Source organism: Antedon bifida, chromosome 8, assembly GCF_963402885.1.
Source record: "Antedon bifida chromosome 8, ecAntBifi1.1, whole genome shotgun sequence".
Lineage (NCBI taxonomy): Eukaryota > Metazoa > Echinodermata > Crinoidea > Comatulida > Antedonidae > Antedon > Antedon bifida.
In genome coordinates, this window is record NC_136233.1 from 5,330,098 (window position 1) to 5,356,869 (window position 26,772).

The window sequence follows — 26,772 nt, forward strand, 5'->3', positions numbered from 1 at the left end:
ATTTAAAGACAAAATGTGAAATACACAGTTCATGTGTGTACATTAATTAAGGTAAATGTCATTATGCTCCTATATCGAATGGTATGCTCTGAACCCGAAAGCTTATGAAATCGATTTTTGGGAGGGATCGGATTAATTCGGAGCGATTTTTTGAGTCGTCGATCTTAGGGAAACAACATGGCTGACAATGGGGAAGAAGTGCTCGTTAATGGAAAACCAATCTCCACATTAAGAGTTTTAGATTTAAAACAAGAGCTAAAAAAACGAAAGTTACCAAACAATGGAACTAAAAGCCAACTTCTGTCACGATTGAAAGCGGTATAATATTTTTTTATTTGCAATATTTCGTCATTTTAAAATGTAGCCTGGTAAAATAGTCTGAGTAGATTGTTTGGCTAGCTTCTCTGATTGATGAGACACACGACGGCGCGGCGCGCGATAGTGTTGTTGGGGCCGGCTGGATGATCATGATAGGTAGACCAGCAAGTATCGTATCGTAAGCAGCGACGAATGTGATTACATTGGTAGTAAAGTAGGCATATTAGTTTAATATCTAGGCCTACCACTACTTACTACTATCTGCTGTAACAGTGTAGCCTTGCTAGGCCTAGCTAGCCTAGCAGGAATCCGGAATGATTCGGCCATGCTGAACTGAAATTTGAAAAGTGGACCTGTTCCACCCATTTTTGGGCCGAAACGTCTCGCGTCAAAACCAATGATTGTTAAAATACATTTTTTAAAGGTGTTTGAACTACCATTTTAATTTTGGACTAGCTAGGATATGCGTACCGCCACTGGACATATACCTTGAATATACCTTGAAACGTAGGACTTAAAGAACTAGCTCATTTGTCCCTCCATTGTCATCAATGAGAACTCCTCGGTAACATATGGGCGAAACTTGAGATGGTGGTCAGACCATAACATTGCAATGCCGGTTTTGAACTTGTTAATCGTTGGTTCCGTCACAATATGGTTTGGTAGCGAGTTCCAATCATTTATAACTCTAACTGCATATGCTCTTTTTCTAATGTTTTTATTATATTTGGATTTCGATAACTTAAACATTCCCCCTGGTTTGCTGGTATTTAGATCTTTGAAATAATTTTCCTGATTTTATCAAATTTCAAATCGTGATTTCTGTAGAGTTTCAAAAACATGTCCGACCACCATGTCGCCCTCTACATAGCCTCATAACAAAAGATAGTTATACGTACAGTCGCTGGACGTATTAACATGTATTTTGTTATACGTACCGCAGTTGGCTGACGCTGGACCGTGACGTACAACGTGTAAAACTCGTCTTAAATAATAAAACTCTTAAATATTAAAACTCGTCCTAAATATTAAAACTTGTTTAAATATTAAAACTCGTCCTAAATATTAAAACTCGTCCTAAATATTAAAACTCGCCCTAAATATTAAAACTCATCCTAAATAATAAAACTCGTCCTAAATAATAAAACTCGTCCTAAATAATAAAACTCGTCCTAAATAATAAAACAGGTCCAAAATATTAAAACTCGTCCTAAATATTAAAAACCTAACCCCTCTAAATAACCTAAAAAAAAGAAGTCGTCAAGCAGAGAATCGATCCCACAACCTCTAGGCCATAGCCTCATCACAAACCCACCACGCCACACAGCTGGCTTGCAGAAAAACGAAACAAAAGCTAAATCATCGGATTAACATGTGACATCTAAATGCTCTATAATTGGTTGCGTGTCGTGATGTATAAGTATAAGTATAACAGTTACAGTATACAGTTATACGTACCGTCGCTGTACGTATAGCCAGTCCCTTTAATTTTATTGATATTGCAAATGTTGATATAAACTAAATTACTAAAAACCATTATTTTATTGCAATTATTATTTCGAAAACTGTGTTCGTGCATTCACAAAACAGCCAACAGAGGCGTAATTTGTTTACATCGCTTGCATGTCTAAAAAATGCTACACGCCAAGTGTCGTAAAACCCAAACATTTATATTTTATTTGAAATGTGATGTGTTTTTACGTGGAAAAATATAGGTACAGTATTTGTTGTTGCCCTACAAGCTTGGGGTTTATTTATATAAAATTGTTATTAATGCGATTTAATAATGAGGCAAATGACAGCAAGCAAACTTACAGACACTAGAAAAAAAAGGTCTTTTTTTTTAAATCAAAACATACCGCATGATTTAAAATGTAATTTCTATCATATTATCGTGTGTATTTTATTATTATACTATTTATATAAATCGTAAGCCTACAGTATTTATTTGAGAAATCAGGATTTTAAATGAACCTGTACAAATCCGGCAAACTATACTGTAGTGTAAAAAAAAAAACAATAGGTACCTGTGTATTTATGCAAACAAATATTTTTGTATTAAACCAAAAAAATATACAGTACTTATACTGTACAAATACTGGCATGGTAGTAGTAGTACATTAGTAGTATATTCCTAGCCCAATACATTCTGCAATGATATCAACTTTCACTGTTTCAGTCACCATGCTGACATTAAATGTTCCACCTTTTTGCATTGTATTTCCTGTGAAATATTTTCCGTTATCCTCATGTTTTTATTGTATTAAATAAAATGAATTCATTACAGTTACTAAACAGATTTAACGTAACCGATTAGGCCCTAATATTACTTGTAAATTGTTGTCAATATAATAATGTGTATGTTGTGGTTTTGTTTGTTAGCAATTGTCTTTGGAGAAACTGCAACAAGAACCAGTTTCAGATGGACTACCAAATCAATCTGTAAGTTACTGTAGTTAATATATTCATTTGTTTGACACTAAAAACTAAACATGATTAGTTTGGTTATTTTGAAAGTCTGGTTTTCACATTGCGAATTTGAGATAATTATCATTCTCATTTTAGTAGAGTCTATCAGTAGTTTTTGGAGATTGAATTGAACTGTATTGTGGCCAACATGGTTGGTTTACAGTATTATTATATGGTAATTGCTGCTAATTGAGGCAAGGTATCATTTATTTATTTTCTACCTAAATCATTTTTCGTAAAAATTAATGTTTTATGGTTCAATGGATTAACAGTATCCAAGTGTATACAGACTATTGTATTTCATAACATTATAGTGATTACTTTTCCTCATACAAGCTTTGCTTTTTTGGAATTATCAAAATAATCAAATGATATAATTTTCTTATTATAAACTATAGAGAAATAAATGTTACTTTGATTGATTGATTGATGATCATTACAGATTACTGCAGATGAGAATGTTGGATCAAACTCATTTATACAGCAATATTTGAAACAACAACAAGAGCTATTGGCACAGAGAGAAGCATTGCATGATGGTATGTATAAGTGTTGAATCAATGTGGAATCAGAATAATTTTATTTTCAAAACTGTTAAATATACAAATTTCTGTAATGTTTTTGGTAGGTTAATTATCATGTACATAGGTAATAAGATTTTCATCATTAATATTAACTAAATTTAACTTAAACATTTTAACAGCCTCTGAACATAAACACAAATTAGATGAAGTGCCTCCAGCATTAACTGATGAAGTAGAAGAGCTTAACAAGTCATTAAGTAGAAGTGGTTCTGACGACGACCCATCAATGGACACAGAATCTCCAAAATCAACTCATAAAAGTGGTGAGAAAGTACAGAAGGTAGAAGACAATCAAGTTGAAGCTGAGGAGAAGCAAACTGATATAAATGATTCAAAACCAGAAACTGCTGAGCAGAAAGAAGATATTACTCGCAAACGGCGTCGTATCAATAGAAGTTTTAACTCACAGAATTCTTCAGAGAAAAAGGAACCAGAGAGAGCACGGAGAAGGTCAAAACGATCACAGGACCTTGAAGGAACTGAGAACAAAGGGGATAAAACAAGTACACCAGTGGATACCATGGAAACAGAAGAGGTTTTTGTTAAGCCAGGAACTGATGTTGAGGAGGTAGACATAAGTAATGTGCCAAAATCTCAAGAAGTTGAAAGCCAAGCTGAGCAATCAGCGAAATCTGAATCAGAAGTCGGGAAGGAAGAAAAATGCAAAGCTGAAGATGAGAAAGAGGTTGTTGCTGAACCTACTGAGAAGGATGTTAAGGTAGAAACTGAAGTGACTGAAAAGACTAAAACATTAGATGACAAAGCTACTAAAAAGGATGTCTCAGCTAAACAGAAAACTGAAAATGTCTCTTCTTGTGAGCCAACTAAAGAAAAGGTGATTTCTGAAGAAGATCCAAATAAAGAGATACAAGAATCTACCAAAACCTGCTCTAGTGATGACAACATTCCAGAGATATCCCAGGAAAACAAATCAGAAATTACTAAAACCTCTGAAGAAGTCACTGATCAGAAAGTAGTGCAAGCAGAAAATCAAGATACAGAAGAAGAGTCAAAAGAAGAACCTAGTTCAGTTGATATGACATCACCTGAAAAAGACAATAAGAGTAGTAAAAGTAGTAGCCAGTCGTCATCTTCATCATCAAGTTCATCATCAGCAGAATCTAGAACCAGCACTCCTACTCCTGAAAAGCAGAAACAGGTTCATGAAACTGAGGTTTGTAATTATTGTATTAAAACAAATATTCTTACTGGCAGGCAGTATAGTTGTATCTGTGCATATGATGCTGATTCATTATAAATATGTTTTTTTTTTTCTTCAACATTTTGATATAGGTGGTTTTAACAAAAACCAAAGAAATAATTCAAAGTAAAGCAGCAGAAAATGAAGAGAACACTGAAAATACAATTGAGATGGATAAATTAGAAAGGTATGTTAGTATGCTTCATTTAACAACTAATTTAGGTTTATTTATTGACAAATGAGTTATTATATAGCAAACATTCGTTATTACTAAAGAAACGCAATAACAGTTCAAAAATCGCTGTCTGCAATTGAGGGTTAATATAAGATAAAATACAAAACTAGTGATCTTAATGTTGAAATTACAATTATTTTTTCTATTGGGTCATTTCCCCTCAATTCAAGTAATGATTTACATCATCACCTCATGAATTTGGATTAAATTTCAGTCCCTAAGCTAAAATTTCATAATTCCAAATTTTTGCTTAATCAAACTGCCGTTTTAAAAGATAAGAATGGAAGAGAAGGCCTCTTCCTTGGTTTGAAAAAGTTATCTTTTGGATTGGACATGTATTATTTTCACGCCATGCCTTTAGGCAGTTGTATTCCCAGAGGACATAAGCATTAAGAAGCAGTACCACTACAGAAATGGGAATTTGTAAACTCAACTATTATTTATAGGTCCATGCTCGACGACCCAAAGCATGTCTGGGAAAAGAGAGTCTATGAGATTTATGCAACAGACACTGACAGGTACTGTAGTATAGTCTCTGTAGTATAGTCTGTCTGTCTTTGAATGAGGCAAAATAAACACTTTTTTATTTATTAAACATGTAATATATTTTATTGAATTTTACCATGTTAATATACAAAATATATTACTAGAAACCTTAATTGTATGTAATTATTTTATATCGAAAAATGGTGTAGTTTATTGCCGAGGGTGCAATTTGTTACTTCGTTCGCATGGCTAAAAACGATTATTTTCAGCGATGTTTTATAATTCTTTTTTTATTATAATATTTATACAAAACATCAGGTTGAAAAAAAAAGAGTTGAGCAGCGTTTTTTGTAAGAAATATATCTTGTTTATTATTATTACAACATCAGGTGAGTTTGCAGGTGTGTTATTAGTGCAGTACTTGTTTTTGTAAAAAAAAAAATATTAAAAAATATATTCTGTAAAAAATAGGAGGGGTGCGTATGCCCCATTGGTCCCCCGCTTAACCATGAGAGAGTTTCAATAATTTTGCTTCAGAGTACCACATATGCATGGAGTAGTGAAATTTACAATTGAGTGTGTAGCCTTGTTGTTGAGATGCTCGGCTACAATACTGGCAGTGCAACAAGTTGTTTATGACAAGTTTTATTTGCTGAATGTGCTGGAAAAATTACAGGAAAAACTGTTATTTAAAAACTGAAGTGCCTGAAAAGACTAAACATCAGATGACAATGCTACTAAAAAAGAAACAATTGAGTGTGCAGTTGTGGCCTTGTGGTTGGAATACTCGGCTGCAATACTGCAACAAGTTATTTATTTGCTGAATAAAAGATGCTTCTAAAAAAATTTGTATCCAACAACAATGAAATGGCTTTACAAACTTATAATATTATGAAGCGATTTGCCTACATCATCCTAACACACATTCAATGTCATGTGTTGCACTGTTACATTGCTATGATGACCAGTGTTCTGCTTCCCCATGTAATGTACATTATTGTTATTACTTGGCAAAATTGCTAAGTATAGTGCTTGCTTTGTTTGTTAGCACGTTTCACAAACTTACAAAACAAGAACATGATTTTCAGGAAAATCGATATATTGGTCAGTCACAAAATCTTATTATATTAAAATCTGACTTATCTGTATCTTTCATACAAGATATTAAATAGCACGCTCTCTGTATTCTTTAACATGGAACAAAATATCAAGTAGTGAGCCCTCTCTCTGGAATATAGTTTTCCTTGATATATTTTGCCAAGTACTTCACTCAGTTTCCGAGTGCTTTCATTTATAGCAAGATAACGTCCACAATTTGTATTAGTTATTGTCCAGAATGTTTGGGTTTTAATAGGTATATATCTATTGATTTTCAAGAAAATTGATATTGGTCACATCACAAAAGCTTATTATATTAAAACTTGACTTACCTGTATTTTCCATATGAGATAATAAATAGTACGCCCTCTGTATTCTTTTAGCATGGACCGAATTAGTGAGCCTGCTCTCTCTCATAATATTGTTTTACCTGATATATTTTGAGTACTTTCATTTTGATTGTTGCCTGCTTTAAAGCCCCATTCCCTACAAATGTTGACGTTTGTTAAAAAATGCATATATATTAATTTAAAATCATTTAAAACGGGTCATTCCTTAAATGTACGTTTTATGGTATATTATAACAATATAGAAAAATGCACTACCCAAAAAGTAGCTGGCGTCGGATAGCCTTTTGTGGACTGTCTGTAGGCCTAGCCTAGGTAGGCTTATGTTTGTAAGCCTAGCTGGTAAACAACAATGTATGTTTGGATTTATAGTGGGCTACTTAGAATATTAGAAATAACTTATTTTTCACATTTTTAACCATTTAAAGACGAAAAGAGTTATCGCATTAGGACCATATAGTAATTATTTTTACATTATATATGTAGTTTAGATATAAAATCGTAGGGAATGGGACTTTAAAAATGTTGATGTTCGTTAAAATAAACAGTTTTGATAGGCAAAACTGCCAATAACAAAATAGTGGTTATGAAATACGTACACAGGCTTCTCCAATCAAGATGCCAACTGTACCATTTAATGGTTAAGTTATGGTAAGAATAATATAATTATGCTGATATGTCAAGTCTGTTTTCAATTGTTATGTTATAAATTAGTTTGGCATTATAAAAGCACCTCCAGAATATTTTTATCCTAATTAATTGTTAAAATTATATAAGTTTATCAATGTGTACGTCATTGAATGAAGCTCAATTATATTTTTTATTCAAAAGAAATATGTTCAAAATGTATTAATTATGGTTTATATGTAGTTATATGTCGTGTCAATAGGTTACATGTGCAAGATTCTCTATGCTGTATTCTTTTGTTACTGCAATTGGTTTGAGATTTTCTGATTTCATTAGTTATGTATGCGCTTCACTGTATGACCTCAGTTGTGAACCCTACTTCCTCTTATGGTATATTAATCACAGCTAACGATGCAGCGATAAGACATACAAAGAATATTCTTGAAAGCTACAGATATACTTTAGATATAAAAATTATGGCTGCTGTTAGATAGAGGGATGAATACATTTATAGAAGCGTCTGTAGTGTAATCATTATGTATAATACATGATTATATGTACATTGCATTGACATGTCTGCTGACTGTATTCTACGACATTGTTTGTGAGAAGGTTTAACATATTTTCTGTTGATGTGTTAAAATGCCATTTACACTGAACATGTGAGTTGATTTATACAGATAAGGTTCAAAGTTACAGTATATTATTGCAGGTTTATTTAGTGATGTTTGATTAATATTTTGTTTACATTAACACTCTCTATTCTGGTTCACTTAAAATGTTTATATAATATTGACTATAGGTTGAAAATAAATGTTTTTGCTAGCATGAAATTGCATTTTTCTTTATAGGAGCACACAACAATCGGATTCAAATAAAGATTTGGAAACTGATGATAAAGATATCCCGATGGAAACGGATGAACCAAAACCAACCAAGACCTCTAAAAAAGATGCATCATCTTTGCCGAAGGTTGTCCAAGAGGATGGAAAGAGCGAACAGATTCAGGAAGAGAAAACAGTAGATGATGAAATAAAAGAAAAGGTTCAGGAAGAGGAAATGGGTGTAGAAGATGATGGCATAAAAGATGTTGTTGAGGAACAAGAGAAACCAAAGGAGGATGGAAAGCCTACTAAGGTATGTCTTAACGTGATTAGATAGTAATACTGTAATAGTATACTTTCTATTGTTATATTTAAAATATATTTAAATTGATAATTTTATTGTATGTCTTAACGTGATTAGATAGTAATACTGTAATAGTATACTTTCTATTGTTATATTTAAAATATATTTAAATTGATAATTTTATAAAAATTGTCCCATTTGATATAATTTTGATTTTAATACCTGTAGGATATATTCTTAATTTTGAAATTATTTAATTATAAGTAAATAAATTAATAACAGCTTTACATTTAATATGCCATTAACATTATCATCATAAAATCAAATTTAATATGTGTTTATAGTGGAGCTTGGTGGTTAATGTGCCTGCCCTCCCAGGGTTCAGGATTCAATCCTGACCTACAATAGTGCAAGGGTTGTAACTCACAGATCTTTCAACTCCACTGTCTAAGCCTCAAATGAGTTTATAAGCACAATAAATTATAAAATAATTTATCCTGTAATTGGCAAGTTACTCACTGTTGGATGTGTATGAAATAAGATAAAAAAAATACATAATTTTAATCCTGCATTGAGTTAATTGATTGTTGTCATTACATTGTGCAGTTGTATGTCCATTACGGTGCATATTCTACAAATTTGAATAAATATTTCTATCCAAATACAAAATATTTTTAATTTCATAATTTTTAATTTAAAGGCAATTTCCAAATATAAATCCTACTTTGATTCCATTATTTTTTAATTGGAATATATTTGATTTTTAATTTATCAAATTATTATAATAAATATATTAAACTAGGCTTAAAATCATTTACTAAATCTTAATTTATTAATTAACGTCATAATGAAACAAAAGTATGGTTTTCATAGTAATAATTAGTTGTAATATATTTTCAAAAACTGTATTTTGCATTGTGTGTGTTCTTACCTTTATATGAACTGTTTGTGTAGCCAAGGCGGGTTGAGCTTACTTGGCGTACGTGTAGTACTGGTTGACTGGAGTGATGAGGGAATCCTGCCTATCATGCCCTGACGATACATACCTTTACCCCTCCCAGGGCCTATTTACTTTAATGAGATGTTGCTGTATACAGAGGAGCACGTAAAAGCTAACGAATAAAAGCTTAATTAGCACAAACATTCAGATGAATATGAAGACTAGCTGTTAAAATGGCATATTTTCAATTCAAAGAAACTGTTGCTGTGTATTGAAAATGATGATTATTAATACATGTGGAAGAAAACCTGCAAGTAAAATAAACTACAATACTACTGATATTTGGACTATGAGACATTAAAAGTAACACCAAACCTGATTGTTTGATACAAATTTGTACGTGATCATAAAATAATTACCAATGAATATTATTTGTGATGTCATTGACACTGCTGTCTATGCAACACAACAAGACCCTGAACACTACTGTAATTGTTTCACCATTATTACAATATTTGCAACAAACTCTACTTATCTTCAAGTCGTCAAGTAATTACTACGGAAGATTCAAGAATAATTAATATTGCAATAAAAAGCCATTTGCATACTCGAAAAAGGCTATTATGATTTACTAGCAAAACAGATGAAATTTTTAAAATTTGGTTTTAAAAATTTATGGAGTTGAAATTTACTGTTTACAGATACTAAAATGAAGACGTTTAAACATTCATCATTTTATACATATTCAAAGAATAAAAGGAACATTATGTTTTTCAATAATTTGAAACCAACAATATTGTACTAGCAAGAACACTTTTTAAAAAGCATACAGAAGCTGTTTGGAAATTGTCATCACCTAGTTCAAGAAGTACAGCATTATATTGTACTGTAGCAATCCTTGTTAAAACATTTAGAATATTACAACGTGCAAGCTAGACTGTGGCGAAGAAGGCTCTTGAAATAAACTTTCATCATGCAGCTGTGAACAATATAATTATTTTGCAAGAGGAGTGATGAAATGGAGTTGTAGTATTTTCCCTAATTCATTCCCATCGGGTTGAACCAGGCTCAAAGGGCACCTATCAGCTGTTGACCAACCAGCATGGAAAACCACTGTAGGGAGTGTCAAATTACAACATGTATCATAACTAATCCAATCTAACATTGTCATTAGAAAGTCTCTAACGCAATCACCATTACAAATTGGAAATTGGTAAATTCTATAATACTGTATAATATAAATTTTGTTAAAGACGGTAAAGCTTGGTATTGTGTTAAAGACCCTCTTTTGACAAACTGCTTTTGTTGCATTTATTCTTTTTAAATTATTGTTTTATTTTTTTATATCCATAATATACTGACAATAACATATATATTTTTTAACTATAACATATTAAAAATGTGTTAAATAGTAAGACTAAATGGTATGTGTTTATACAGGACTATTTTCTAATATTTTTGAGTTCTAAAATGTGAAATGGTTAGAGTTTACTTTAAATTTAATTGATGACCTGTCCTACAATCTATACCATACAAAGCTACTGTAGCTATTAATGAATATACAAAATGAATAATAATTGTCATTTCACCTGTAATTGACTTGAACCACAATCATTGACTCTCATTTTATCTGATCATTAAGTCAGAGCTTTTGAATGCTTTCAATGAAGTGCCATAATTCTTTTCTTGTTGTATTTTTTATTACATAACATATTTGAACTTCCTAATACTTATTATTACTATGAAATGTTGGCAATTGTTCTAACATTAACTGATGTCAGTATATTATGGTGACAATTATGTATGAAAAGCAAATTAACAGTACATAATAATGCATAATATGTGTTTCGTATTTCTGTATATCCATCATATAGGTTCTTAAGGTGATCAAAAAAGAGGTTAAGGAGTATAAACCTATAAAAACCAGGCGTATTGCATTACACGGTAAGCTGTATTTAATACAACCGATTATTATTGTTTGTTAAAACCACCATCGGTACACGTCCATCTCTGTAAAAAGGCAGGTAAAAGTATCTCGGAGAGGCCGGTAAAGATTATGAGTTGAATCTGCGCATGCTCTACGTTTTTGTTTTTCAATTGCGCATTCGGTAAACATTTTGGAAGGTCATAAACGCGACGTTTTGACGGTAAATGTTTACCTCTAATTATTATTATTACTCATTATTCTTGAAATCAACTGTTACATGATAAGGTGGTAAGGTTATCCATAATATTACCCAATGAAAATGAGTATTGATTGATTCAATTACCACTTGCTCTTGCTGAAAGAAGAATACTTTAATAGTAAAAAAATTACTTATAAATATAGACCCACATGTTCATGTGATATCCTTTTATATCAAATGTTGTACATATTATTAGTGAATGTCTGGCAGTGTCAATTGAGAGATCTAACAACATTATGGATATATGGGAGTCCACCGACACCCTTGAATATTTTTTCTTTCATACCAGAATATTTGTATATATATCTGTTTGTGCATATTAATTTACTATCTATATTTAGGATCTAAAGATAAGGAAGTTACTAAGGAGAGTGGAGAATCAACAGTAGGTCCTAGGAAACGGAGATGGGGTTCAACTCGCAGCAAAACCGAAACACCATCTAAAACCAGTGTTAACATTAGCACTGATATGTTGAAGGTATAGCTATTGTTATTATTATTGTATTATATAATGTATATTGACATAGTAATAAAAACATTTTCAAACTACTTAACCCATTTTTTTTATCTTTACTCTATTTATTTCGAATTAGAGATTAAGATAAGAGAGATTACATATAACAATATTAGCGACGTTCTGCAAACTATAGGCTGCAGCCCAACCACGAAACATATCACATGAGAAATTGAAAGAAAAGCACAACAACAAAGTTCACAATAAACGGTCGAGTGTCGAGATGATAGTGTTGCCAAACACAATTTATATAGTTTGATCATCTTGTCGAAAATGAATTACAAGTGAATGCGAAAAACCACAGACTGATTGTTACCCTCCAAAATAAACAATTTCCGAGGACCTAGAGGTCCATATTCCTAAATTCTTAACTCTACCACAAACTTTGCTCCAGCTGTCTGGTTGGGCCACGGCTTGGTTCTGGGAACCGGATTTTAGGTTGCAAAATATAAGGTTTGCAGAGTGCTGTTATATACAGTATTTTAATAATGTGTGAATAAATTATCTCCATTTTCTTTTGGATCAAATTGTCAAATTTCGTATACAAATTTAATAACTGAATATATAAATAATAATAATAACCCAATTGATGCTATTTAGCTGGATATCACTGTGCAACACAAAATAATAATGATGCCATCATACAGCTTAACAACAGATGGATGTTGGTCCATAAATAAATTTTTTATAAATGTCGTTGACAAGTTTAGATGTATTACGCAAGACAGTGGACGATGCTTTCGTCACAGTCAATCAACAGTGCATGTAATATAAAGTTTTCCATAAGCACAACAGCACAATTTAATAACAAAATAGTGTTGTTAGATAGTGTTTTACAAAGTATCTATTAAAACTTGGTATATTTTGGTCTTTTTTTATGTAGGAGATAATGCCTGAAATTGTTACAAATCCTGATAATGTAGCTATTGATATATATGAAGAACAACGTGATGATTTTGATGTTGAAAAACCTACAGAAGAAGAATCTCCTACAAAGATAAGGAGGGTGATAACGCAAGAAGTTGCCAGTGATAACATGGAGGATGATGCAGATACAAACAAAGAGGAAAAGATGGATGATACTGAAACAAAGAAGAAGGAAGAAGATGAAGACAGTGGTGAAGATGATGAAGGTGATTCCAGTGATTCAGATGATGACAGTGATAGTTCTGAGAATGAAGACGACGAAGGTAAACAAGAAAGTGATGATGAGAAAAAGAATGGTGAAAAGAAGGAAAAGAAATCCGAAAAAGAGCCAAGTAAAACAGAACAGCACAAAGTCCAAATGAAAGAGAATGGTGAGTCATCAAATAATTTTACTCCTACAGTATGAAATGTATTCACGAATACAACACATTCATTATTTGTCACACCTACTATTCTAAAATACACTTTATTCATAAATCATTGATGAAGGCTAGAAGGGAAGCTAGGTCATTCAACAACTAGATGAGCATTGTAATGAGACTATTCTGTACATTTTATTAATTGAACATGTATATTATTATTTACTTTTACTCATTTCAGAGCCACCAGCAAAAAGCATAATTAGACCACAAGTGCGTGTATCAATTGATGAACCTATTACTGTAAACAACAAACAGACACCATCTCGTAGACCTCGTAGTGAAATCATTCACATTGCCCATCTAGTGAGGCCATACACGGTTGGTCAGTTGAAAGAGCTTCTACAGAGATCAGGAACACTTGTTACGGAAGGCTTCTGGATTGATAATATCAAATCACATTGCTATGCTACTGTACGTACTACATCATATATTTCACAATTATTAAAAGTTCAAACTGCGAGCCCTAGACTTTCTGCTAAATTGGTCAGCATATTCTTTCTGACCAAAAATAGACAGAAATAGTTATAAGGGCAGCAATTTGGTAGAAAAAATATAAAAATTTTATTTGCAAAATTGACCAATGTATTTTAAAATTTGTGAAACGATTGGAGCTAAATAAAACTGCTCTCTCTTCTTTCCTTTTTTCACTTATTGAGTGATGGATTATTGCATTTATCCCTTCTCTGTACACAGTACTGTGTATTTTACTTTGTGTTTCAACATTTCACTGATTTTATCTATTTTAATATTAATTTGCCATGAGAAAAACCAATTTCAAATCTTTCGTTGATGAACTATTTGTCTTGTATCTTGTATTAGTTAAACAGACGGATTAATATTTCAACATTTGTTATTATAGTACAGCACTAAAGAGGAAGCATGTGCTGCCCGCGAGGCTTTGCATGGCAAGAAGTGGCCTAGTAGTAATCCTAAAGTGTTACATGTCGAGTTTGCGGCAGAGAATGAGGTTTGTAATCTATTATATCATAGTTGATAGTTTTAACCCCAGTTCATCGCAACAAGAAAACATCATATTGCTGAATATTTTGAATCCCTGGGAAAGCAGTCGCAACATTTCCCACACCAATGGATACAACCAATAAATTGACCTATATATCGCCGATACATTTATCATAATTATTTGTTGTATTTGTTTTGAAAGGACTAAGGAAACAATAGAATGAATACAACCTCAACTTCTAAATTGTTTATAAGGCATAAAAATAGGTTTCCTATAGAGATTATGTAAAGTAGAGACTGATGTGAACATAGTTTCTTTCAACGGAGGAAAATAGGGCCAGTGCTTGACCGCAACATTTGTTTTCCCGGATAATGTTACGAAATACCATATATATATATATTGTGTATTTTACTGTTTATATTAGTTATTGAGAGCTAAAGGAATACAAGTACCAAAACTTGTTGAACGGGAAGTAAAGCAAGAAACAGAAAAGAAAGATGTGCGACATGAACGAGAAAAGGCAAGACAAGAGCGATTGAAAGAGAAGGAAATTGGTAGAGACCGGAAGAGAGATATCACAATGAGAGACGGTACACAGGAAGAACGACCAAGAAGAAGTTCATCACGCGATCGTAGAAGGCGAGATCGCCCTGATGAAAGATCTGCCAGACACAAAGGTTGGTTTCTCTATGCTCATTTGATTATAATATAGAATATGATCAATACAGTAGTAGTACAGTAGGACCTCAATTTCATATACAGTATATATAGCTGTTCTGAAATAATATGCATTGGGCTTATCTTTCTAATCAATTATGTAGCTTGTGAAAAGATTATCCTAGAAACCATTTACATTCTGTTACATTGTGTTGTTACTAGATTTGATTTTATTCGGTTTCAACATAAGATTACAAGAAAATATGAATACAAACAATTTACAAGCAAATACATTAAATAAAAAACCAAGGATAGATAGCCCATAAAGTCGAAAGAAAAATCAACCTAATTCCAATAGGGTCCTTTAAAAACAGCATAGACAATCACAACAAACAGCATAAACAAAGAAATCAAACACGCATAACAATAATATATCGCAGAATATATGAAAAATATGAGGCAATAGAAATTGGATGACCTACAGCATGAACCTAGAATAAAGCATAAGACTAAGTGCTTTTTAACAGCATGTTTACAAATAATATTATTAATACATTTTATATCATTAGGTAAATTGTTCCAAGCTTTTATTCCACGATAATAAAAAGTGGTATTACATTTTCCAATTGCAGAAGGTATCTATGACTATTTCTTGTGTGGTATTATGAAAAATCTTATGAACATGAAATAGTTGTAATAATTTTACCCTGTTTTCAAAATTTAAATATCCAACCTTTTTACCAATATGATCACAGGGACCTAGCTGAAGAATGAAACGTGCAGTCTTTTTTGGATAATTTCTTTAGGTCTAGATTGAAGGTGGAGGCATAGTCTTGGTGGCTTTGCATGAGAGCTTTAGATAACAATTTCCTGGTCCTTTGATCAAGAAAACACTATTCATTATTAGATTATTTTTAACTGTTTTTTCCCCAGTAAAATCCCCTGAACCAGAAGAGCCTCCAGCCAAACTACTGGATGATCTGTTCCGGAAAACAAAAGCAACACCTTGCATCTACTGGCTGCCATTAACCCCTGAACAGGTCAGAAAGGTTTTCATTAACTGTCAATAAAGTTTATACTCGGTTTTCATGATTGGTGAATACATCATTTAAAATGGGTATATGCTGGGTCAAAGAAGTTAAACGCCACCAATGGTCAGTAAACAATTGTGTGTAAATGGATTTCCCAAACCACAATCAATTTGTACATATCCCAATAAATCAATCAAACTGCATAGAAATAATAAAGTAGTATAAAGGCCAATTTACACAGAAAAAATGGAAAACCTTGTGCTTGTCCCATGTAGAATCTGTATCTATCCTGTATCTAACTGCCTGTCCGCTCTGCGTTTTGTGTAAATGATCATAAGAAATAACATAGATTCTATATTTTTGTTTTCCCGCTAACAGTTACCGCTATTTGGTGTAAATTGGTCTTAATATAGTTTTATAAACAAAGTTTTGGGTATTTCTCACATAATTGTACAATAATAAATAAACTATAACACTGTTGTTATTGTCAGATGGTAATAAAAGAAAAAGAAAGGAATCAAAGAAAGTTAGAAAGAGAAGAGAGACTAAAGAAAATGCAGGAAAAAGATGAAGAAGAAAGAAAACAGAATGAATTACGGATTGAGAAAAGAAGAAGGGAACAGGACAGAGAAAGAGAACGTCGTCGAAGCGTTGGTAGATCCGGTGGTAGAAGAAGTAGAAGTCGTAGTAAAGGACGAAGACGTTAGATTGACCTAAAGCTTTTGTATTACAAGACCCCATTATGTACAAATTAGATTGTAAAATTGTTGCTATTTCTGCCGCTAGGGGTTACCCTAAATTTTAAACATGTTTTAATAATTCTGTATTTTTAGGGAATAAATAAATAAAAGTGTGTGTAAAGTATGTAATTCAGCATTTGTAAGTAATACATTGTCCTATTGGTTTGGCTTTCATATTGGGGAAAAATAAGAATATAATGGGTCTTTTGATAATGACATGTTTTTTTTTTCTTTTTAAATAAACTTCTGTCTTAACTAGTGTGTAGACAAGTAACTGATTGATTAAATGTTTCAGAGGTATGGTTGTATGGAAATAAATACTTTTGGAAATATTTTCAACATTTTTTAGATAGTTTTAAAAGTGAAATCAAGGTTTGTTTTTAAATAAAGTGATTAAGTACTGTGATTACATTTTCTTCTCTTATTTTCTTTTTTTTGGTGTAGAATGAAAACACATGACAAACTCACATGAATTTATAAATTTACTTGAATAAAAGCTTTACAAAAAAACTTTAGCAATAATTGAATCCAAAGAGAAAATAGATAGCTACACCGTACGAACACTCTAACGCTCTACTACTCTTATTTCTGCGTGAAACCGCTATTTTTAGTGGTGTTAACCTTCTTTTAAATATCTAATAAATTTTCAAAGGCATTTATGAATATATATGAACATAAATATGGGCCGTAGCCACCGGTACAGTTGGTCACTTTTGACAGACCTGGGTTGAATTATTACCACCAACAGTGTTCATTGTTATACATTATAAATGCTGTGAAGTCTTAGTAGAGGCCAGGAAGCTCATTATATCCCTACATTGTTAATAGACCTGCTCGTTGCCTAGGCTTACATTATCACTAGAAAGCTTGTTTATATAGGCATATAGTACGCAAATATACAAGATAAATGCTGTAACATTTGTTTGTTCAATTACTTAAACTCGAAGGAAAAGTACAAAGGTTTTCGGTTGTTAGGTAAATGTCAGTGATGCGTAACGGGAACCTCTATTCTGATTGGTTAAAAGTTTTCTAGCAAAGCTAATTACGGGTACTGTCATTTCTTATCTTGTATTATATTAATGTTAGCACTTGATTTAACTAATCATATTCAAAAAGGCGTATAAAAGCTAAATAATTGGTGTAACTTATTTATAGTGTCAACAGGGCCTAGAGTTATCAGAAGGGATTTCAGATTTGTTTTTCCTCGACTATGAGGGCAGAAATCAAGGATAATACATTGTTTTAAAATATTCTATGCTCTTCTCCATATCTTATGGTCCCTTGATTTTTAAACTGTTGAAAGTAAAAGGTTGAAATTTAGTTTCAACAAAAACGCAAAACTTTTCTTCCGCAATTAAACTTAGACTGAGGTATTTAAACTTTTTTGTGAATCCAATAGCTGAGCAATCCAATCCTATTCCTGAGTTTGTTGTAGTTAATCTAGTTAATTGTTTTGCAACGCTTTTGCCTCAGAGAAGGCACAGAGATGGGAAGATGAAGCCGAAGCCCAAACCAAAATCGGGTAGGTAGGTTTAGGCTAACAATGGGCACATGTTAAAGGTAGAGACACTGATTACCAACTGCCTTATGGGAGTATTCCATACGTGTTTAAAAAAAAAAAGCCCCAGGGTAATAGTAATGTACAGCGATTTCACAACATTAGGCACTTCATAAATCCAGATATTATTCCATACACCCATAATTAAACCTTGATTGTTTATACGTATTGAATCAGTTGGCATTATTCGTTTGTGCTTTTGAATGTGATGTATTATTGTGCTTTACAAAGAAAATAATAGTTTAAATATAATTTCAGTAACTTCAAACATCTCAAAAGTAAATTTAAAATACATTTATTATTACAAATCTTAACATCTTCGGTCAAAGCTTGCATAGTGATGGTGATGTACTTTATATTGCATGCTTCGTTTGTTGCCTTTATCCTAACCACCACCGTAACCAAGCAAATATTGATTACAAGTAATGATTATCCATTTTTATGAAAGTTCCATGCCAGATTTCTCCTTATTTGTTCTTCATCTGATTCATTCATTATTTTATTATAATGCAAATGTGTGTGAGCTTAAAATAACAAAGTGTAAACTCTCTCGATTAATAATTATTTTTAAAAAATGCATAGGCCTAAGCGTATGTGTGGATGACGTCAATTCCACTCGTTGGTCCATTAGGAAAAACGCAAAATATAAAGAATGGGTAAATTCTTTTAATAACTAAGCTAAGCTACTATTAGCTAAAAAAGAGCTATCTACTAGCTGAAAGAACACTTGAAAATGTACAGCCAAAATACCATTTAATCCGTAATGGTACAATAGGTACGGAAGCGTCTAGTGCCATCCACTTGACTAAATGGATGGCACTAGACGCTTTCGTAGATATGCCTAATGAACATAGAACGTTTATATAAAACATTAAGTCATTCAGCATTCAATGACGGCGTCCACAATGATTTACTTGTTCTTGGCGAGTTTCCCGAACGAGATTTTTTCTTTGTGCATGCGCTCATCAGCATCAAAGAACCTGATGTTTTTTATTTCGTTAGAATCTGCAAAAAAGCATTGATTATTGTTTATTTATTAAGCATTTTGTATACGGTAAAGGAATAACAGAGACCTCGAAAACAGACACTAAAGACACGAGATCTCTGTTTTCGAGACTTTCGACTCCCCATATCCAAATTATGTAGGCCTACAGTAGATGACACCCTTTCCCTTCTTACCTGCCGAGCGCTTACGGCGGATGTAACGGTCTGGATAACCCCAGTCCATCCATGGCAGATCATCAACATTTACCGTATCGTATTCATCATCATCCATTTCCTCTAACCAAAATGTAGGCGAATTGCCACAAAGGTTCTCAATTTCAGGACCAAAGCTAAGGCGTTGAAGAGGTGGAGGAATAGCAATGTACGATGTTTGAGTAACAATAAACTCGTGCACAAAATACATTGGGTTCTAAAAAAAAAATAGACATTTTACTATTTTTACACTGCCAGGGTGGTGTTGTCAACGTTGGACTGGGGTGATTTGATTTTATCGTTACTGTTTTACATTATAATTATCTCAACAGCATCTTCTGGGCGGCTAGCTCCCATCATTCATCTGTGTCACGTTGTGAAAAGTTAATGCGGGCTGTTCCAGTTTATAGTTTTTATTAAAAATAATACATTGTAGGCCTATACTATTCTTTGTAAAGATTCTATTTGGAATTGTATTTACCAGCAAGATATTTAAGAGGCCTAACGGACTCATCATGAATGGACGGATGTTCTTAACGAAGCAAAGATCCTGCTCGACAAGGAGATACGCAGTGTACTCCTATAAAAAGAGAGAAAAAAAAAAAGATTTAACCAATACTAAGTAAAATAATATAATGCAGTAACAATATTAGAATAATTACAATTACAATACATTTTTCATCTTTTTTATGGAAATTGTTGCTCCTATTAGAGACATGTAATCAAAATAAATCATTCAAGTTCAAAGCTGCAGATATATCTATATTTCTTGTCGTCGGTGATATCATTGTCGGTGGTCTTTATGTAGTTTTATCGGTTTATCGTATTGTGATTTCATTACATTGCTGTCACTGTGGATGACGGTAGAATTTAAATTCTTACATGTGTGAAGTCATGTAGAAATATCAAAGCTTCGTGGTCCTCGCCTGGTGGAATAGTGAACACCTCTGTGTTGTTACCGACATTTACAATGATTTCCTCCTTTAAGTGGTGAAGGGGATTGGCGGTCGACTGATACTGAGTAGTTTTCTGCAAAAGAAAAAGTTTAAAAGGTTGACTTTTTTATGTGGAGCGCAAATAATATGTGTTTACTCAATGATAATTATACTTATGCTGAATTACAGAAAGTTTATATATTTAGACACAAGCAAAATACAGATTTCAGATGTAATAGTTTGCACTATTTTTACAAAAATGTAGTGAAATTGCGAAATTTAAAAATAAGAAATATGCATCAGTGTATACAAATATAAAGTTAATTTAATAAATGCAGTTTTAAAGATGTATTATCCCCCTGAAAAAATAATTCTTAAAAAATTTGTTTTGAATATTCTATTTTAATGTAACATAATGGTTACCCACTTTGACCAAAAATTGGATCGAAAAAAATGTATTACCTGAAAAAAAATTAATTTAAAGCAAAAAATGGTCAAATTGGCTGCCAGCCAATGGATTTTTGGTTGAATTTAATCATTTATTTTGTCATTTTACAAGTGAAACATTATTGTTTTCGTTTTTTTTCTATGGAAGTGATTAACTTTATTAAAACTACAAAATAACATTGATTTGATTAATCTTCATTTTGGGGGACAATGCATCTTAAAACAAAAATGACCATAGACTAAAACAAATACAAGCTAAGACATTTCATAACATTTTATTATATTTGCTAAGAAACCTTTGGACGATAACGAATTATTACGATTATTAATTAGAGTCTCAATAGTATCAATCAGTGGTAATCATGTTATAATATAAAACCCTTCAAGTTTGTTTCTGACGTGACTGATGTTTCAAAACAGTGCGAGTAAGCATAATGAACAACACACAGTTCTCAACAAAGACATCATCTAAAAGCAATAATTGTTTTAGTACATCAACACACACACGTGGTCTGTGCTTGTGCTCAATAGACAAACAATTAAAATGTCATGTTTTGTTTACTTCTTCACTAAAACTTCTAAACGGCGTATTCCCCGTCGTCTGTTCGTACATGGTTGTGTATCCTTCACTAACACTTCTAAACGGCGTATTCCCCGTCGTCTGTTCGTCCATGGTTGTTACAGGTGTTGTTGTCTTCTCTGTAGTTGATGACATTTCACTCTCTTGGGAGGTAAATTTCGCAGGAGTTTGTGGCAATGTTGTAGGATTTTTAGATGTAGTAACAGTGGCACTTTGAGAAACTGTACCAGGGTCATCAGTAGCCGATACACTCTGCTTTGTTATCTCTGATTCGTCGGTCATTTCTGACTGGGACGTGGTAATGTGTTCTGCAGGTTCGGCAGATTCCATATACAGATACTGTTTTGTTGTTTTAGTCACGGGTTTGGTTATCTCAATGGGATTTTTTGCCATTCCGTGTTGGGTCGTCAGAATGTCGTTTGAAAAGTCAATTTGAATATTAACCTGCAAATAAAATATTAGGCTAACATACAGAAGCTTTGCGACGACGTAGGCATGTTCTCAAAACTATGCCTACACCGTCTTAACAAAGAGGTGATAACAAAATTGTTTTAAAGTTTGAACGAAATCTGCTTTGCAAAATATCAGGTAAATCATTTTGACAACAGTATAGTACTGGTCTAACTTACTGACACGCGAACGACCAATTTGCGACGACCTAGGAACTAGTTACCATACCTTAGGTTAACGACCTAGGAACTAGTTACCGTACCTTAGGTTAACGACCTAGGAACTAGTTACCGTACCTTAGGTTAACGACCTAGGAACTAGTTACCGTACCTTAGGTTAACGACCTAAGAACTAGTTACCGTACCTTAGGTTAACGACCTAGGAACTAGTTACCGTACCTTAGGTTAACGACCTAGGAACTAGTTACCGTACCTTAGGTTAACGACCTAGGAACTAGTTACCGTACCTTAGGTTAACGACCTAGGAACTAGTTACCGTACCTTAGGTTAACGACCTAGGAACTAGTTACCGTACCTTAGGTTAATTTATAAATAAAGCTTGGTTCCCACTTGGACGCAACGCAACGACGTTCGTATAGGCACAATGCAAGACAAATCACAAACCAAAGTTTGGATGATCTCATGATTGGTTAAATTATTTGAGTGTGCGCTTAACGTCCTTGCGTTTCAAGAAATCTTGTCGCAATGCATAACCTCGCAACGCAAGTAAATAATCTTTTGTCAATTTCGTATCCGCCTCTTTAAGCTTGTTTCGCACTGGGATGTAACGCAAGGACGTAAACGCAACGCAAGCGTGTTAACCAATGACAAGCGACAGTTCGAATAATCCATCGCTTGTGATTGATCAATTCACTTCAGAATTGACCAACATCCTTGCTGTTGCGACGAACGCAAAGCAGATAACGGTGTTTACTATACGTCTACGGCACCCTTCTTCCGTCGTCGGCCCCACTTGTGACACGCACGAAGTGTGTTCTTACGGCAATTTGCGTTAATACATCCTTCGTGTAAGTGAGCTTTAGATTTACACGAAACCCTTTAATGTCACTTGTCACAATTATAAAACTTTGCCTTTTAGCTGTCAAAATTTGACGTACTTACGACAATGTATAACTTTGTTACTTGTATCGTATTTTACCATTATAAATATTACTAATGTTATGCAAACACTACACTATCAAACTAGTTTGACAAGCAAAAGTGTGATGTGCCCAATATGGTAGTGATATGACGTCATCGTATCCATATGTCACATAAAGTTTGATAGTGTAGACAAATCTTTAGTTATATAGTTTAACCAACAATATCATCAATGGGTGTCTAGAAAAATCAGATTATTTAGTTAGTAGGCCTTAAAGAGAATGTTCACTTTTATTTACATACAATCGCAGATCACTAAAATAACAGATATCCTTTATTACTGTTGTGAAAAGGAAGTACTTTTTGGCATAAATAACATTTTAGAAAAACTCGGTTTTTGAATATCTGTACGTTAAAAAAAACCCACTCTCACACTGTTGTGTGTGTAGAGTAAAACTAGAAACGCAATCTTAATCGTTCATATGTGAGATCTGAATTGTAAGCCTAAGTTATTTTCTTGTTTAAAAAACTTACTTCCAATTCATGTTTTTCTGGGTCATCCGGGTCACGGAACGTAACATCGATTTCAAAACGTTGTGGCTCCTGGAAGTGTGGATAATAGAAATAGTAATTACTTGCTATGAATTAATTATACCACTGGGCACTTCATGAGTTTAGATAAGCTGAATATTTATGATTATAACGTAAAAATAGAATAACAATGATAGACACAACAGACATTCATGCTGGATAATAATCATAAGGTATAACAGCAGTTTCTATGACAACAGTAATTACAAATTGTAATGCCGAAGACTTAATAATGTCCCATTATTGATTGTTATAAAATTAACAAAGCAACAAGAAAGAATATTACAATAAAACCAATGTACATTCAGCCTATAAAAATACTTGATGGTGATGATGGACAACTTTGTAATGATGATCAACTCGTAAATGCATGATACAAATACTTTATCAGGGGTGGTACGCAGAATTAACGTGTGAAGCTTATTATACGTAAGGCGTTAATAGCTGGTTAAATGTACCGTAAATCATTGTAACAAATATTAGAATGGAATTGGGCAAAATTCTGCTATAAAATACAGACTTAGATATCAAATTCTAAGTTGAATATTAGTTAAATTAGTCACCTTATAACATTTTGTGCACAAACACCATTGATAAGAAAGTGCTTATTTTCAACAAAGTCGTGTAACACCAATGATACATAATGCTTGGTTCCCACTAGAGACGCAACAAAACGACGTAACGCAACGTAAGGGATTAGACCAATCACAAGCGATGGATTATTCGACTGTCGCTTGTCATTGGTCAACTCGCTTGCGTTGCGTCTACGTCCTTGCGTTGCGTCCTAGTGGGAACCAAGCTTTAGGGAAACTATAGATCGATGATTTTTATATTAAATTAGATATGTGTTGCCCGCACTTTACCACATAACACACCTGATTTTTGATCATGTCCTGTTCTTCTTCGTTGTTAGTGTAACTGTAAATGACACTTGCAAGGCACAGGCACGTAACGGCTAATGTAAGCATCACCAGTATTATCACCACTCCTTTACATCTTCGCTTTGGATTCTTGATCGTCGCCAAATCGTTTATTGTAAGCTTTTCTTGTAACTAATTTAAAACAGAAATCAAGATTTGATATGTCATTTTGCAACTTCTAAAATTATTTTGGTATATATAAAATAAATAGTTCAATGGTGAATCCACATTACCTAATAATCATAATAATACTACAGTACTATACAGCACAGTCAGCATTGCATAAAGGCCAATTTACACAGACGAGCGGTAACGGTATAGAAAATCAAATAGTCAATATACACATACACACAGGCTGGTTGTTCCGGATTTGCAATTTAGGGATTCCCTAAATAGTGGGTGGTCGTATTATTATAACATATATAAGGGCCTACCCCATCGTTTGTTCACAGTGAAGTTTCAGTTTCAGTTTCAGATTTGATTTCACACATAAATATAACACAATACATACATTTTTCTACATTTTATTTTAAAATAATATATGATAAAAAAAATGTGTGTGGAGATTGCATTAAGCAAATTTGGCTTTAGGTCTGAACCTCCAAATGAAACAAATATATACATTTAAAAAATAATAATGACTGAAATAAGCAAGAAAAAATACAATGTATGTACTTATAAAAAGTTCTTAATGCAAAAAGAAGAGGAAAAAAAAACTAAAGTGCATAAAAAAACTGAAGTGCATAACTATGAATTAATAATTGTTTATATTTTTTTTTTAAAAAGGCTAAAATATTTGACATTTAAGATCAAAAGGCATAGTAGTCCATAAATATTGGTCCATAATGAATAAAAAATGTCCTACGTAATAAAATAGAAAACCTTTCATAAATGATATTTTTTGAAGTCGAAGACAAAAATATGAAAAGTATTAACTTTTGAAGGAAGCTGGTTATTACTGAAACGAAACATTAACATAGCTGTTTGGAGTTTGTTGATATCAAAAATATTTAATGTATTAAGTGAATAAAACAGTTGTTTGGTATGAGATCGACGAGATCCTCCAGTGTAAAGTGTCCCATAAATAGAGGGATAAGTGGTGACACAAATGAGCTGGCACGTAGCAGTCCAAGTGTGATGACCCAATATACAACATTGAGGGCGTTCATGTAATAAAAAATTGACATAAATTATTCAGTAAGCCTACGCTAGTATGGAAGACAAACGACATATACAAAATCATAATTCCATGGCCTTACAATGTATTATTTGAAAATTAAAAAGTCTAAATTCAATGCCTAATTTACTATTACTGTATATTTGCTTAAAGTTCATGATAAAAAAAAACCAACAACTTGACAAAAAAGAGTTAGCTAGACATTTGTATTCAATATTTCCGCGTACGTTTTTTCGTTGAACGCTTGCTTATTCAGCATTTCCTGCTCAAGATCACTCGATCCTGCTCACTCGATCATTATTATTTAGAGCTTTAGTTCTGTTTTTGATATTTTAAAGCTAAAATCATGTAAAAACATTACCGGTATTTCTGTAAGAACTTCCGGGACTGGCAAACCTTCCACTTTCTTGTCATCTTTTAGCCCTTCAGGACTCACAACACATATTTTAACCATAGTTTATTCGGTAAACAGTCTGACGTCTTTCCTACTAGAGATCTTATTACTCAATGACGTTTAGCACAATGTTAGCGCTGTCCAATGATTCTCGCTCGGGCTATAAATAGTCGATATTGTAATATAAAAAATCGATTGCTACAGAAAATGTACGATTAAGAAAATTCATATTATTTTTCAAAACAATGACCATTTGTATCTTTGGTGATACCAATCAAACTAAATGATCCCAGCTTGTTATATATTTGCAACCATTGGCAGGTAGGTCATAGCCGTGGTGATACTGACTTGCTTACCGTATTTGTATTCGGGAGGGTTTTAGGCGATATGTCGTTTATTCGAGGGAGGTGTTTATTTTTTGTGGGTGTAATAATATGTATAATCTCTGATATATCAAATAAATCCTCCCTAAATATTAAAAAATACAACACGCTATTTAAAATACAGTAAAAATTCAATCAAAAATTCGTCATCGAGGTCAATGACTGCTAC

The 26,772-nt window shown here is 32.8% G+C and overlaps 2 protein-coding genes across 3 annotated transcripts; one reads left to right on the forward strand and one right to left on the reverse strand.

Annotated features, from left to right (window-relative positions):
- Positions 1-151: 151 nt before the first annotated feature.
- LOC144850809 (uncharacterized) lies at positions 152-17,277 on the forward strand. Its single transcript, XM_078708260.1, has 14 exons — positions 152-318; positions 2,701-2,760; positions 3,230-3,326; positions 3,491-4,545; positions 4,665-4,759; positions 8,217-8,502; positions 11,308-11,377; positions 11,961-12,097; positions 13,017-13,431; positions 13,661-13,893; positions 14,342-14,449; positions 14,868-15,120; positions 16,034-16,140; positions 16,623-17,277. Exons 1-14 carry the CDS (start codon positions 178-180, stop codon positions 16,836-16,838), a joined length of 3,273 nt encoding a protein of 1,090 aa, XP_078564386.1. The 5' UTR covers positions 152-177; the 3' UTR covers positions 16,839-17,277.
- A 1,431-nt stretch (positions 17,278-18,708) lies between these two features.
- Positions 18,709-26,382, reverse strand: LOC144850838 (uncharacterized). 2 transcript variants are annotated; one of them, XM_078708310.1, is made up of 8 exons: positions 26,188-26,382; positions 24,605-24,781; positions 23,673-23,741; positions 21,571-22,032; positions 20,509-20,655; positions 20,108-20,206; positions 19,609-19,843; positions 18,709-19,434 (listed from the first exon to the last, which is right to left on the reverse strand). In XM_078708310.1, exons 1-8 carry the CDS (start codon positions 26,278-26,280, stop codon positions 19,340-19,342), a joined length of 1,377 nt encoding a protein of 458 aa, XP_078564436.1. In that variant the 5' UTR covers positions 26,281-26,382; the 3' UTR covers positions 18,709-19,339. The 2 variants fall into 2 exon arrangements, with proteins under 2 accessions (XP_078564436.1, XP_078564437.1); XM_078708311.1 differs by lacking the exon at positions 21,571-22,032 and having other exon boundaries at positions 26,188-26,347.
- Positions 26,383-26,772: the final 390 nt, after the last annotated feature.